We start from the raw sequence: 15066 nt of genomic DNA, 5'->3' as shown, positions 1-15066 counted from the left end.
GGGAAGGTGATTCTAGAGAAAAGGCTGGAAGGAAATGAGGAAAGGATTCATGTGGATTTTGTGGGAAAGCATTCCAGACAGAGGAATGAGCCAGTGCAAAGACTCTGAGGGAGGAGCATGCCTGGTGACTTCAAAAAAACAGCACAATGGCCAGTATGATGGGAGCAGGGTGAATAAGAAGCAGAGTGGTGAGAGATAAGGCCAGGGTGGGGAGTGGAGTCCACATCGTGGAGGGCCTTGTAAAGCATAGTGAGGATGTTGGCCGTTACTCAGAATGACATGGGAAATCACTGGAGGGCTCTGAGAAGAAAAGAGGCATGCTTTTTTCATTTTGACTGCTATGTTGAGGATACATCCTTTATTCTATCATGTACTGAGAAAAGTATATTAAAATCTCCCATTGAGATTATAATTTTGTTTCTCCTGTCATTTTGTCATGTTTTGCTTTATATATTGAGGTTATTTTATTTGGTACATACATATTTTAAACATTTATATATTCCTGATGAATTTAACCTCTTACTATTCTAAAATAAGCCCATTTATCTTTAGTAATGACAATTGCCTAAAAGTCTATTTTGTCTAATATTAATATATCTCCACTTGCTTTCTTCTGGTAATGTTTGCATGACATCTCTTTCTCCATCTTTTTAATTACTTTTAATTTTTAAATTTACTTTCAATGTTACTGTATTTTTAATTTTTATGTACTTTCAATCCTATTGTACCCTTATGCTTTAGATATGTCACTTGTAAACAGCACAGTTGGGTTTTGCTTGTTTTTTTTTTAATCAAGGATGGCAATCTTTGCCTTTTAACTAGATGAATTATTCTGTTTTTTACTTTTATTGTAATTACTAATACATTTGAGTAACCATTACATTTTAATTTATGCTTTCTACTGTCTTACTTGTTTTGTCTGTTCTCTTCTCTCTTTTCTTACCTTGTTTTGCATTGATTTTTTAAGAAATTTCACTTTCCCCCTCCATAGTGTGGAAATTTCATCTACTGATTCAGTTCTTTTGGTGGTTCCCTTAGAAGTTACAACATGCATACTTAATTTATAAACACCAAAGCTTGCTTAAAACCTTTTCTCTCCTCCTGGGTAACAGAATAAACCTGAAACACTTTGTTCTATTTACTCCTTTGCCTCCAACTTACAGTACTGCTTTCTGGAATTTTAATTTAATGTTATAAGAAAAACCAACTTCACATTATTTTTGCTGTTTTATACTGTCAGTGTTCATTAACATTTCTCCACACATTTACTACTGCTCTTCATTCTTCTTGCATCACAGTCCTTCCATTTGGGATCATTTTCCTTCTGTCTGAAGTACATTCTTTAGAATTTTCTCTAGTGATGGTCTGCTGCTGGCAAACCCAGTTTTGGAGTGTCTAAAAATGTCTTTTTTCACCCCTGTGAAAAAAGTCTTTTCACTGGGTATAGAATTCCTGGTGGTAGTTAGCTTATTTCACTACATCAGGGGTCAGCAAACTTTTTCTATAAATGGACAGAGGGTAAATATGTCAGGCTTTTCAGGCCATGTGGTCTCTCACAACTGCTTAACTCCACCATTGTGGTGTGAAAAGCAGCCAAAGACAATACATAAATGAATGGGTGTGACTGTGTTCCAATAAAACTTTATTTACAAAACAAGCAGCAGGCTCGTTTCGGCCCATGGGGCCATAGTTTGCTGATGTGGAAAATATCATTCCACTAATTCTTACTTACAACATTGCCATAGAGAAGTCACTCATTAGTCTAAGTCAAATTCCTTTCAAATAATGTTTTTCTCTCTGCTTTTAAGATTTTCTTTGTCTTTTGTTTTCAACAATTTCACTTTGTTAAATATAGGTGTGGATTTTTTTTATGTATCATGCTTGGGATTCACTGGGCCTCTTGAATCTCTAAATTTATGTTTTTTAAACAGCTCTGGAAAATATCTCTCTAAATATTGCCTCTGCCCCACTCTCTCTCCTCTCTGGGATTCCAATCAAACTTATGTTAGATCTTTTCATTGTATCATGTCTGTTACCCTCCCTTCTGTATTATCCTATCCTTCTGGACTGCTTTCTGGATAACTTCTTCTGATCTATTCTCCAGTTCATGAATTCTCTCTTTGACTGTGTCCAATCTGCTTTCAGACATATTCATTTAATTTTTGATGTCTTAGCATATTTTTCTTTGGTAGAAATTCTGTTTGGTTCTTTCTCTCTTCTGTTATGTTACATTTTTTGTTGTTTCCTGTTCTCCACAGATATTTTAAGTTTGTCATTTATTAAAACATGGTTAGCACAGCTGTTTTAACTTCTGGTAATTACCAGAAACTTAAGTCTTTCTATATTTAAAATAAGTTTCTTTTAGACAGAAAATCATTGAACTCTACTTATAATCCATCTAAAGTCATAGCTGAATAAATAAACTGTTGCTAATCCTGACCTTTGAGGTTCACTCCATTAATTAGGAGTCTTCCTAACAATATAATTGAGGTAGACATTTGGTTACATCTTGCATTTATTCCCCTCTCTTTTTCTCTTACAGAACCCATATATTCCTTAGAGAACCACTCGTGGTCCCAATCTCAGTCCATATTTGGGTGGGTTGACTCTACCCATGGTCCTAGGGTAGGCATGTGACTTAGGACTGGCCAATCAGAGGTTAGAATCTCTCTGGACGGAGTAATTGACCCAGGAGTGAGGAGGTGACTCAAGTTAGTACAATGAGTCTAGATTCCAGGACATCTTTTTCTAGCTGGTTTCTTTCGACCAGGGTCACCAAGAGGACAGAAATATAAACTGGAATTGCAGGAGGCTCTCTTGACAGCACAGGGGAGAATCTGCATGGGACGGGAGGCAGCAGAGAAGAAACAGACCCAAGAGATGGCAGAAAAATAAGGCCAGTGGCATCCAGGAAACTCCTGAAATCAGATCAACTCCCTGCCCTTTTAGTTACATGCACAAAAACAAATAAAAAACCCTTTGTTATTTAGGTCCTTCAAACTGGGTATTTTTTCATTTGCAACCTAAAGAGTTCTGACTAGTACAGTATCATTATGCAGCACACTCTGCTCCTCATTCCTGTCATGCAATGATGATAATAGTAATATTTGAAAATTGCATATCAAGAAATCACCATCTAGCATACCTTGTCTGTTTGAATCAGTAACATTTTGTAACTGGGAGAAAACATCATATGATCCACAGGCTCTTCAACCTCAAGAAAATTCTCTACTTTGTAATTTGAATCTTTAATAATAAAAGAATACACAATGCCATCCTAGAGACCAAAAACAATGAGATAAATGCAGAAAATCAGTCTCAGTCAATGCATAGTACACTTTCCTCATCAGACAAGCTAACTTTATTTTTGGAATCACCATCTATGTTTACATTATCTAGAATGCCATGTCTTTTTACCTTCATTTAGGCAACTTTTAACCATATTTCCTGGTCAAGTTTCTATTTTATCTCTTTTATGACATACTTTTTCAATTACCTAAAATTTTACTGCTCTCTCCTTTCTTTGAACTTCTCTAGCATCTATCTTTTTACCACATTCTTCACTATACAGGAGGTGGGGCAAATGAGGCAGAGTTTATTATGTGGCTTGTACATAGCAGTCTCCTTACTTCAAAGGATACTAGCCTTAATGTATGTTATTTGATCATTATTATGTGCATTTCTTAACTCCTTAAATGACCCAAAAGTAGGGAGCGTGCTGTTTATTTTTCTTGTGTCCTCCTTTTGAGTTTCTCTCACAGTGCTGGAAGCAGGGCAAATACCCAGTAAAAATGGGTTGGTGGGTTGGTTGATTGTAAACAGATTTAGGTTAATTTAACTACTCTCAAAAGGAATTTGAGTTATAAGGAATAGTGAAGAGGCTTTGGAGAAATTCATCCATCATTTCTAGATTAGACCCCATCACAACTAAGAGTATGCATTTGTGATTTGGCTGGGTTTAGACACTTGGGACCTGGGGGAAAAAACATGTAAGGTGCTTTCTCCAAGCTCATCATCATTCTCCATCCTTCACCAGAGCAGATGCTCCAATCATTCCTTTAAACTAGGTTTAAAAAAATACAAAGAGTGACCTAGAGAAGGACAAGAGTCAGAAAAGGCCACAAATGCAGACTAAATGTAGGCGAGGTGGGGTAGTCCATTGCAAGGCTGGGGAAGGGGATTATGAGCTGAGTATAGGTTTATGAGCTCCAGATTGCTTCTCGGTGGTGGAGCTACATCTCTCACCCTGACATCATTGCCTAGCTGCCCTCAGGGTCCAGGAGATGTGATCTGTGGCAGTGGAGGAGACAAAGCTAACAGTGGCCTGTGACAGCTACCAGTAGACCTGAGATTTTCGTGTAGGTTGGCTCAAACCTTAGCACTGATTACAACATCATGGAAAAGGAACATCGTCTGACTCCTTTTCAGACTTACTGAGGCTGTGTGCTCTAATAAGTGAGAGCAAAGACTTGGAGTTTGGAGTTTGACATACCTGGGTTCAAGCCCCAGCTCCTCCGCTTACTGGCTGGTGACCTCTGTAAGACTTGGCTCATTCGTCTGTATAAGGAGGAGGCCAATAGTTCCTACTTGGTAGTGTCGTTGTGAGGCCCAATAAGATAATACGAGCAAAGAACTTAGTGTGGTGCTTGGCACAAAGTAAGCACCAAGTAAATGAAGGCTATTAATACTAATTCAATACGGCCAATAACAATACGATCCATGTAAGCTAAGTGGGCACATGTAAGAGGCTGAGCTGAAGCTTAGACAAAGGTTCCGTTTGTGTCTGACAACCTAAGGCATTAAGTGCACAAACAGGCATGGAATTGGGTGACAGATATTAGGTGTTTGGGGGGGGGGAGATTTTTAAAATTTATTTTTGCTTATTTGCAATAAGATAAATATATGGTAGTTCATTATACCGTTCTCTCTACTTTTGTATATATTTGAAATTCTTCATAATAAAAAGTTCTATAATAGCTTCCAAAAGGAAATAGTTTTAATTAATAATCTGACACAACCTGACATTCCAAATTATGGCTCATAATAGTAAATGGCTACATGTGGAAATTGTATATTTTCTTGAAAGCAATTAATTTTGAAGAAAAAAATACATTACAACTCCAGAAGCAAGCACGCCTCCCTTCTGATATGCCATGGTGACTGGACTGATCAGACTTCTCCCTTCTTTTGGAAAAGAAAAACAAGGTAAAACAGGTGACACACAATTAAAATTGCAATACAAAGTAATTAATCTCATTTGCTTTCCCAGGACTTTTCATTCCTTTGTAGTTCTTTCTAAAAGTGAACTTCATATTAGAATATGTGCTTTGATGCCTCCCAAAAAATCACTAAGAAAGCTGCTTAGCAATGATTACTGATGTAAATCACACAAAGTTTTTAAAGAAATTTTTTCTTAGAGGTATGCTTTTTTTGGTAAGGAAGATTGGCCCTGAGCTAATATCTGTTACCAATCTTCCTCTTTTTTTTTTCTCCCCAAAACCCCAGGACATAGTTGTATATCCTAGTTGTAAGTCATTATAGTTCTATGTGGGATGCAGCCGCGGCATGGCCTGATGAGCGGTGTGTAGGTCCACACCCAGGATCCGAACTGGTGAACTCCAGGCCATGGAAGCAGAGCGCACAAATCCAACCACTACGCCACTGGGCCGGGCCCCACACAAATTTTTTTAAGTTCTGTATCATCAGATCTATGTAACTAACTTTGTAGAATTATATAGTAAATATATTTTATATTTTTAGGAAAGCATTGTCAGAGACTTTAAGAGAACAGCAAAAAAACAAACTAAAACTATATTATTATTATCAAGCTGTATACTTAAGATTTGTACATTTTATAACATGAAAACTTATATCTCAGTAAATAAAGCATGGTAGATAAAAGAAAGTAAAAAGAAAAAAATGTTCTATAAGAGCATGCGTTATTAATAAAATATCCTTGGATGTTGTACATCTGAAACTAACATAATATTATGTGTTAATTATAGCTTAGTAAAAAAATATTGCCCTTGGGGGAAAATAACAAAAGTATATTACCTTTTATGTAGATAAATCATAAGAACTACAAGATCAAATGCTCAGAAGTCACGCATCAAATTACTTGTGTACTGTGCATTATGTGCTTGGCATTTTGCCAGATGCTAAGGTACATGCTGTCCTTTCCCTCAAGGGCTATTTGCCTCCCAGCAGCCCCTTCTTTTCCAACCAAACTGCCACTAGAGTCCAGGTTCTTATGACTCCTGCGCTAGTGTAAGTTCCTGCTGTTCCTATGGCCACTTGCTTCTAGGATTGTCCTTTTCTGAATGATGGCTAATTAATCTCCCCAAGCACAAGTCCAGCTGGGGTGCATTCCCATTCAGGAGTTTTTGATATTTGCCCACTGTCAACTGAATTATGGATAAATGCCTTAGCTGGACAATCAAGGTCGGATATGGTATAGATGTCCTTTCGTTCCCCACCACCCCTGCGTAACACTTGATGCTGTAGACAAACTGGACCACTTCTTGTGTCTCAGCCTTCCCCATGATTTCCTGTCTGCACAGGTATCATTGCCAAAAATTCCACTTACCCTCATCTCTGCCTGTGAACCCATCCTTCAAGGGCCATTTCTTATTTATTTATTTATTTATTTAGAGGAAGATTAGCCCTGAGTTAACATCTGCTTCCAATCCTCCTCTTTTTGCTGAGGAAGACTGGCCCTGAGCTAACATCCATGCCCATCTTCCTCTACTTTATATGTGGGACATCCACCACAGCATGGCTTGCCAAGCAGTGCATAGGTCTGCACCTGGGATCTGAACGAGTGAACCCCAGGCCGCCAAAGCAGAACATGAGAACTTAACAACTGTGTCACCGGGCTGTCAAAGGCCATTTCAAATGCCACATTTAAAATGACTTAGCTAGGCCTGTTTCCCTCATCTGAATTCCCATTGTATTTTGTGAAGTTCTCCCTTAATGAAATCATTTTAATCTACCTGGCTATAACTATCTGTCTACTTGTCTTATTCTCTTCAATAAAATATAAATCCCTTGAGGGTGGAGCTTATGAGATTACAGTCATGCACCACATAACAAACTTTCAGTCAATGACAGACCACATATACAACGGTGGTCCCGTAAGATTAGTGCCACATAGCCTAGGTGTGTAGTAGGCTATACCATGTGGGTTTGTGTAAGTGCACTCTATGATGTTTGCACAACAGCAAAATCACCCAATGACACATTTCTCAGAATGTGTCCCCATCATTAAGTGATGCATGACTATATTTGCCATCTATGTCAATTCTGAGCCACCTTGCTTAGTGACTTCCACATTGTAGAGGCTAGATAAATATTTATTTGAAAGCATTTATAATAAACTATGAAAATTATTAGAAATAGTATACAGGAAGGAAATAGTGAACAATATAAGACTACACATGATCAAGTCCTAAATCATGCATAACATATTACGAGTGTGATAGGAGTTGGGAAATGAGAAACACTGTTTCATAATTCATTTACAAACACATATAGGTGCTAATTTACTCTGTAGCAATCTCTAGGATTAAACTTTGGAGCCACAGGATGAGGAAAACACAGTTCCTCACTTCAAAGAATTGATGACTAGTAGGAAAGACAGACATGTAGCTGGGGCATTGTGAAAGCATGGGATGAGGCTCTGACACAGCAGTGTCTGAAGGAACTCCAGACGTGGGCACCGAATTCTGCACGAAAGTTGAGGTGAGGACAAGGAAGGCTCCACACAGAGGATAATTTCACCAGGCAGAGAAGGAAGAAAAGGGCATCCCAGACAAAGGTAACTATAGATACCGGCAGGCAGAATTTGGAGAAAGCACAGGAGTGATGAGAACTTCTAAAAGGCTCATGTGGGGGGAGCTGGAACCTGAAAGTCAGGCCAGGAAAGAGGCTTACTTTTTAGAGAGCTGTGGGATGGCATTGTAGAGGTGAGATTAGAGGGTGGACCAAGCCTGGAGGGTACAGGTGAGAGCAAAGGGAAAAGGGAGGGGCCAGGGGAGGAAAGTCGAACCTCATGGCCTCAGTTGTATCAGTGAAGTGTGCGTCAGGGAGTGGTAGAGGGAGCGGATGAGGGACACTGCAGGTGGGGAGAACTTGCTGTCGGAGCTGATGGCTGAGCTGGGAACTGGAGGAATCAGAGAGCAAAGTGGTAAGACAATGAGCTAGGGAGGCATGTCTGCGAAATGTTGGGAAGAAATGACAGGCTCCATCAGAAAATTCATACTGGGGTGTGCAGGAAATAACACTAATGGAGCATTAGGATCAGATTAGAGAGGCCTTGAAATCCAGGCAGAGCAGGCCTGGAGTGACATGTTGAAAATGGTCTGCAAGAGGGCAGTCTGGCAGGGATGAGATGCCTGGTTTGGGTCAGCTATAGACTGAGGTCGATGAAGTCAGTCCTAAGATTACTGCAAAAATCAAGGTATGAAATAACAAGAGCAGCTGGACTGGAGAGTGCAGTGGACAGGTTTGGGGCACTTGCCCTGGCAAGGCTCCCTTCTCAAAGGATCTACACCTGGCTGCCACTGGGTGAACACTGGCTTCTGAAACCCAGGCCTAACCCTGGCCAGAGCTGATGGGACTAGGAATGGACACTAGATCTAAGGAGAATAGATCAGATTCTCTTAGAAATTCTAACCAAGCAACATAAAGGTAATTTTCAAGATGGTAGCTGGACTTAAAAGAGAAGGTCATTATGGAGAAAGGGGTTGAGAGTGGTGGAGGGCAGGAAAGCAAGCTTTGATTGGCTGATTAAACAGAACAGGCATATATACAAGAAAGGATACAGGCCAGTAGCTAAGAACTTGGACTCTGAAGTCTTATTGCCTGGATTCAGGTCTCAGCTCCACAGTTTACTAGTTATGTGAATTTGGGCATGTTTCTTCATCTCTCAATGCCGCCATTTCCTCATCTATATCGTGGAGATAAAAATGTTTCTCCTTCTAAAGTTGTTTTGAGGATTCCATGAAATCTGCATTATAGAGTGACAGAATATCTGGAGCATAGAACATTTAATAAACATTAGCTAGCTATAAGGAACAGCCACAGGACTTGGTAGCTAACTACAGGGTAAAGGAGAAGGAAGCATCAAAGGTGTGTCTAAGAAAGAGAAAAATAGGGAGCAAAACATCCATCTTGAAGTGCAAAACCATTACCAATGGGAACATTTCTGGGAATATGAAGCAAAGCGGTTTCTCACCCTTTGGTGGTCTGTCTTCTGTCTTATTAAGCATAGTCACCTTCAAGGTGTCTCCGTTAATCATTAAAAGATGACCCTCTTCACAGCCAACATACAGGTCACTTGTTGGAGTCCAGCAGTGCGTAGTCGGGTGAAGCAAAGGATACAGATCGTCTTTAGGCTTCAGGGAAAGATTAGAAACCTTGTGTTAAGACAACAATCATTGTGTAAGAACCAGAGAATCAGCCATCAAAACAATTTCCAAGAAGAAACGAATATGGACCTACATACATTCATTGGTCCTGCCATTTGCCAAGAGCTAAGTAAACTTCTCCTTCTTTGCTCTATTTCTCTCTCTACATTTTAATTCACTAGGAAGAAATAAAGCATTCTTGGCAACACATTCAGAGTTCTAGTGTCACAGATTTTCATGAAAGTTTTGAGTGATAACTTCTACACTGTTTCTTGGTGGACTTTTGGTATCTTGAATCTAAGAAAGTCATCATATAACTAAAATCACCCTTTTTGAGGAAGACTTTCATCAACATTTCTCCTTACTGGTTTTTCAAGGGGCATGAATGTGATTTTCCTTGAGTGGCTATGGAGAGGTTGGCCTAGATCCTCTGCCTAGTTAGCTTTCACGGAAAGTGAGGAGATGACCCTTTGCCTGATTCCAGTGGTCCCTCTAAATTGGTTCATGAAATGTTCTATGTGACTTTGATTCCATGGAAAAATCAAAAGAAATGCACAAAATCTTAGGATGGACTTACAAGAAAAGCTGGCTTTGAGACTAAAATTAATGTGGACCAAGTATCTAAGGCAAATATTTCCTGCAAAGGCCAGCTAGTGAATATTTTAAGTTTTGTGGACCAGATAGATCCCTGTCATACATCCATTTTTTTCATAACCCTTTAAAAAATGTCAAAAACATTCTTAGTTTGGGGCCATATAAAAGCAGGTGATTTGTTGATCTCTGCCTCAGATGATAACACCTCAGAGTGTTATGCCCCTTAGAGCCTTAAACACTGCTGTCCAGCAGGAGAGAGGCCACTGCCCTTTTCTGTCAGCACAGAGCAGATCCTTGTAAGTCTAGGACCACCTGCCCTCCTTCCTGGAGGTCAAGGTAGCTGTGGCGGCTATTCTGGGCATGTGTCCCCCACAGCACTGATTAAGATTCTAAATTCAGGATACCATAATACAGCACACCTTCCTTTCTATTTAAACAAGTCAAGCATAGTAGCTTACTTTTATATATTTATTTATAACATAACACTTAGCACTATTTGAGCTTTTTGTTATGCTATCCTGCTATTTAGAATTGCATTAGCTACAACATAATGTTTTTGTTTTCTTTAGGCATCCTTACACCCATAGGAACAGAAAATATTTTTAATAAGCTATTGGCCAAATAACAGAATGCTTAAATTTCTTAAGAGCTCCATGTTTATTTCATTCTTTCACTTATTTATTTATTCATCTGGAAAATCTTTATCGGGCACTAGTAAGAACACTCCAGGCACTAGGTGCAGGGATGTAGCAGTGAGCAAAACCGACCAAAAATCCCTACCCTCGTGGGCTTACATCCTGGTGAGGGAAAAGGGGGTGAAAATAAGTTAAGAGGTTAAACATATAGAATATTATGTGTTGAACAGTGCCGTGGAGAAAAATAAAGCAGGGTAAGTTGGAATTGGTTCCAATTAGCTGGGGAATACTGCAAAATATATGGACAGCCATTTTTCCATTCAAGACTCCCTGATGTATGCAAGCATCTTTCTAAGAAATACTCAATTATTTGAATAATATATGATATACTGCTCTTTCAATTTAGGAAAGGTTTGTCGATTCAGCATAAAGCAAGTGTGACACTGCCAAAATAAATATTTCTACTAGGTTTCCAACTGATATAAATTTGTTGCATAACTAATATTTCAACAAACGTTTATTGGGTGTTGGTTATACACCAGGCATTGTGCCAAGTCCTAAGGAATCCCTCTTCTTAATAGGATAATCACCTATCAAGGGAAGTAGTATCAACAAACATCAGAATCAGAAAACATGGTAGGTTATAGGAGAGGGGAGTTGAAATAGTATGGGCGCATCGATAAGAAAGCAAGTGGTTCTTCCTGGTGGAGTGAACAAAGTGTAGAGAAAGACCTAACATTTGAATTGGACCTTGAAATATGACTAAGGCAGAAATCATACATAGGAGCCCTCATCAAGATAATTTTTAAAAGGATAGATTGACTTTAATTACATGATTGGCCTATTACATGCCCTCATTGTCTTGGATTGTTAGAAAATAAATACTTGAGTAACAATCTGGCCACCCTGTGGGTCAAAGAGAGGGGCAAAACCACCCAAAAGGATTAAACTGCTGCTGATTAATGACATTTTTGTGGTGTCTAATTGAGATTTGACTCATAGGGAAAAAAGAGTTACTCACTGAATATCATTATTTAACCACCAGTATTTAAGTTTCTTGGGTTGTCTTGATGACATCTAACCTTGGACTATAAATCACAAAAAGACAGGCTCTTACCTTGTATGGCAAGAGGCTCAAAATCTTTAAAAAACACACATATCTTCTCATAACATGAGTGAATCTGTGTATTTGCAACAGAAGGTGAGTTTTAAAAACCTGGGCTATTCTGGCCTTGGTATGTTAAACTAGTATTGTATGTGGCTTTTCTTACTTTAAGACAAACCTGGGCCTGTCTTCCTATTACTTTCTTCCTTTTTTAAATTTCTTTCATCAATATTTTCTTTATTATTTCTTTCATCAATAAGTATATTCTGTGCCATTTAAAAATAAATATGATATTATATGGATTATGTGAGCAGAAACAATAATTTTCAAAATTGAAAATTCTGAGAATTGTAAAAGGAAAGGTGCTAACAGTGTTTAAAAATAATCGTCGATAACACCACCTCCCTGTTCAGGTCTCTGAAATCAGAAATCAAACATTTTGGTCACTTGAAGACCAAACATCAAAAATTTGAATCCAACTTAGCATTGTTTTAGAAAACCTAAGTACCTGAATATGTTTCAGAATACTTGAGTTTACAAAAGAGATCCTTATTTAGCAACTTGTTTAAAAAAAAAAAGGTAGAGGCTGGCCTAGTGGCATACAGGCTAAGTCTGCATGCTCTGCTTTGGCAGCCCTGGGTTCGAGGGTTTGGATCACGGGTGTGGATCTACACACCTCTCATCTAGCCACACTGTGGCAGCATCCCACATAAAATAGAGGAAGATTGGCACAGATGTTAGCTCAGCAACAATCTTCCTCAAGCACAAAGAGGAAGATTGGTAACATGTTAGCTCAGGGCCAATCTTCCTCACACACACAAAAAGGTAGTTGGAAAAAGGAAACTGGACACTTGAGATTAAATTCACTATCTTGGATCCAGTTTCTGCCCAGATAACATCTACCCTTGATTTTCCTCCATGCTACTGCTGGATACTGTTTCTAATGCCCTAAATAAGTTGTGTAATGTGAATCAAGGTCTATTTAAAGGCTTACAATGTGCCTTTCTAGTGTTAGCTACAAGAAAGATAATGGGAACATTTAATTTTGTAAAAGTCCACAGTTTGTCAATTTCTAAGACTCTTATATAGATCAAGTCTTTACTGATTTCTTTGCCATTGCTACCCAGGTCACAAGAAATGCCACTCACAGTAAGGAATAGAATCAAGATCTAGTTTTGGTTATGCTTTCACTCAGTGTACAGACATTGAACAATGCTTTAGTCATTTTCTCACCTTATTTATCTATAAGATGAAAGAGCAAATACTGGGAAAATTTGTAATTTAAATGCAAAGCACATGGCTTTATTAAAATTCCCCGTATGATTTAGAGATGTCAAAGTTTAATATTAAATTTCTGTGTTCAGAAAAAGGTTAAAATGCACTGAGTACAAAAGTCCTAGGAATAAAGATTTGCTGTTTATTATGAGCATTTAAAAAAATTGTAATTCCACATTTATGTATTTAAAGAAGGAATTTCATAGCACTTTTTAAATGACCAGGATAATTGCCTGAATTTTTAATATTTTATGTTGGGTCCATCATGTTGGTACAAAATGTGATAGGTGAGGGCTCCTATGGAAATTCACAGCAGAAAAAAAATTGAGATAGCTGAAAATGTGGAGTGCTAGGCATCAAATACTAAACACAGAAACATTTTTTCAAGTTGTAAACCTTGGTGGCTGATCTGTTTGTTCTTACTACTTTGCTGCCCCACTGTGGCTGCATGTGGTTGTATCTCCCAGGTTAAGACCTGTGCTATTAAAGGGAAATCGTCATTTTCTGTAATTTAAAAAAGTGAATAATTGTCATCCTTTAGAGGAAATACTAAGAGTATACAACCTTTCTCTTGTTCCCCAGAGATTTTTTAAATAAACTAGTTACCACGTTGAATTATTTTTGACATCTATAGTTTAACTTTCTGCAGTGGTCCAAAACGTTTGAGAACCTCTGCCTGCTTTAGCCTCGACAGGGAGCTTTAGCACAAGTCTTAGCATAACGCACGTTCCAGAGGTTTAACAGAATCAGGCTCCTTAACTTCATCCCAAAGGCCCTGCACGTGTCACTCTCTGCTCCCTGCCCCCATCTTGAAACCATCACCTGTACCTCACTTTCCCCTCATTTACAATGCTCCAGCCATATGGGTCTTTTCTCAGCTCCTCAAACATGCTGAGTTCTTTTCTTCCCCCAGGAACCTTTGCATACACAGTTCCCTCTGCTGAACGCTCTTTACCCTGCTTGTAGCATGAGTAACGCCTCCTTGTCCTTCAAGTCTCAGCTTAAGTGTCATCTCCCCAGAGGGCTTCCTTGACCAGCAGATGTTAATCTCAACCTCACCTCCACCTGTTAGAATAATCATCACATTTTGCAATGATTTAACGTATCCCTTTACTTTTGGTGTTGTTACTCTGTCTCTCTGATAGAATGTAAGCTCCAAGAGGCAGGGATTATGCTTGGTTGGTCACCATGTGACCCCCATTGCCTAAAACAGTGCCTGCTACATAGAAGGAGCTTGATAAATAAATGAGAGTGCAACTGTTGACAAACTCCCCTCTGAAACTTTCTTCCACTGTCTTCCATGGCCTTGTTCTCTCCTGGATTTGTTCCTATTCTGTGACTGTTCCTCCTCAGACTCCTCTTCCTCCTCCCAACTCATGAGAGTCAGTTTCTCTCTGGCTCTTCCCTAACACCCTTTCTGTCCTTTTCATCACACCCTCCTTCCCCAGTGAATGACTCTGGCATCCGGTCTCCAGCCCTGCCTTCTCCTCCCTAACACTAGGTCCACTTTGCCGACTTCCACCAGGCATCTCTGCCTGGATGCCTTCCCAGCACCCCAAATTCAGTATGTCCAAAATTAAAATCATATCTCGGCTCCCTGTTTCAGTTAGCAGTACCACCATCTTCCCAGTCACTCAAACTTGAAATTCCAGAGTCTTCATCTCTCATGGTCTCCAGGGCTAATCTGTGTTAAAAACCAGGATGATCCTCTCTATCCCGCATGTCTCACGGGATGGTTATCAGAATCAAATGAATAAACAGCAAGAGGTGCCAGGTAATTACCCTGAAAGTTTCTGCCTCTTCGCCTACTAGCCCGGCAATGGCTGACAGTGGGAGCACAGGTCCATAGATAAGATCCTTGGGCAACGAGTGGGGGAAAATCATATCTGTTTCATTAAAAAATGACCCATCTTCCATAGGTAGTTTTACCGACCTGTGGAAAAAAGAGACGTCAGAATAATCAGAGTAACAGAAGCTAGTTATTGATGTAACTGCTGATATCAGTGGTAAGCAAGATGGAAGGTGTTATAACTTATAAAAAACAAAACAA

At 39.1% G+C, this 15066-nt stretch overlaps 1 protein-coding gene across 4 annotated transcripts in view; it reads right to left on the bottom strand.

The window, feature by feature from the left end:
• The window catches only part of CFAP43 (cilia and flagella associated protein 43), a 106936-nt gene that overhangs the window by 78793 nt on the left and 13077 nt on the right, over positions 1-15066 (bottom strand). For all 4 annotated transcript variants that reach the window (XM_044751399.2, XM_070483719.1, XM_070483732.1 and 1 more), the window contains exons 5-8: positions 14799-14949; positions 9236-9395; positions 5117-5184; positions 3146-3277 (exon numbers count right to left, since the gene is read on the bottom strand). In XM_044751399.2, coding sequence (XP_044607334.2) covers positions 3146-3277; positions 5117-5184; positions 9236-9395; positions 14799-14949 — 511 coding nt within the window. The remainder of the gene's footprint in view (positions 1-3145; positions 3278-5116; positions 5185-9235; positions 9396-14798; positions 14950-15066) is intronic.

This window comes from Equus asinus, chromosome 2 (assembly GCF_041296235.1).
Source record: "Equus asinus isolate D_3611 breed Donkey chromosome 2, EquAss-T2T_v2, whole genome shotgun sequence".
NCBI lineage: Eukaryota > Metazoa > Chordata > Mammalia > Perissodactyla > Equidae > Equus > Equus asinus.
The sequence above is the reverse complement of the archived record's forward strand: the minus strand, read 5'-3'. Positions and strand labels throughout refer to the sequence as shown.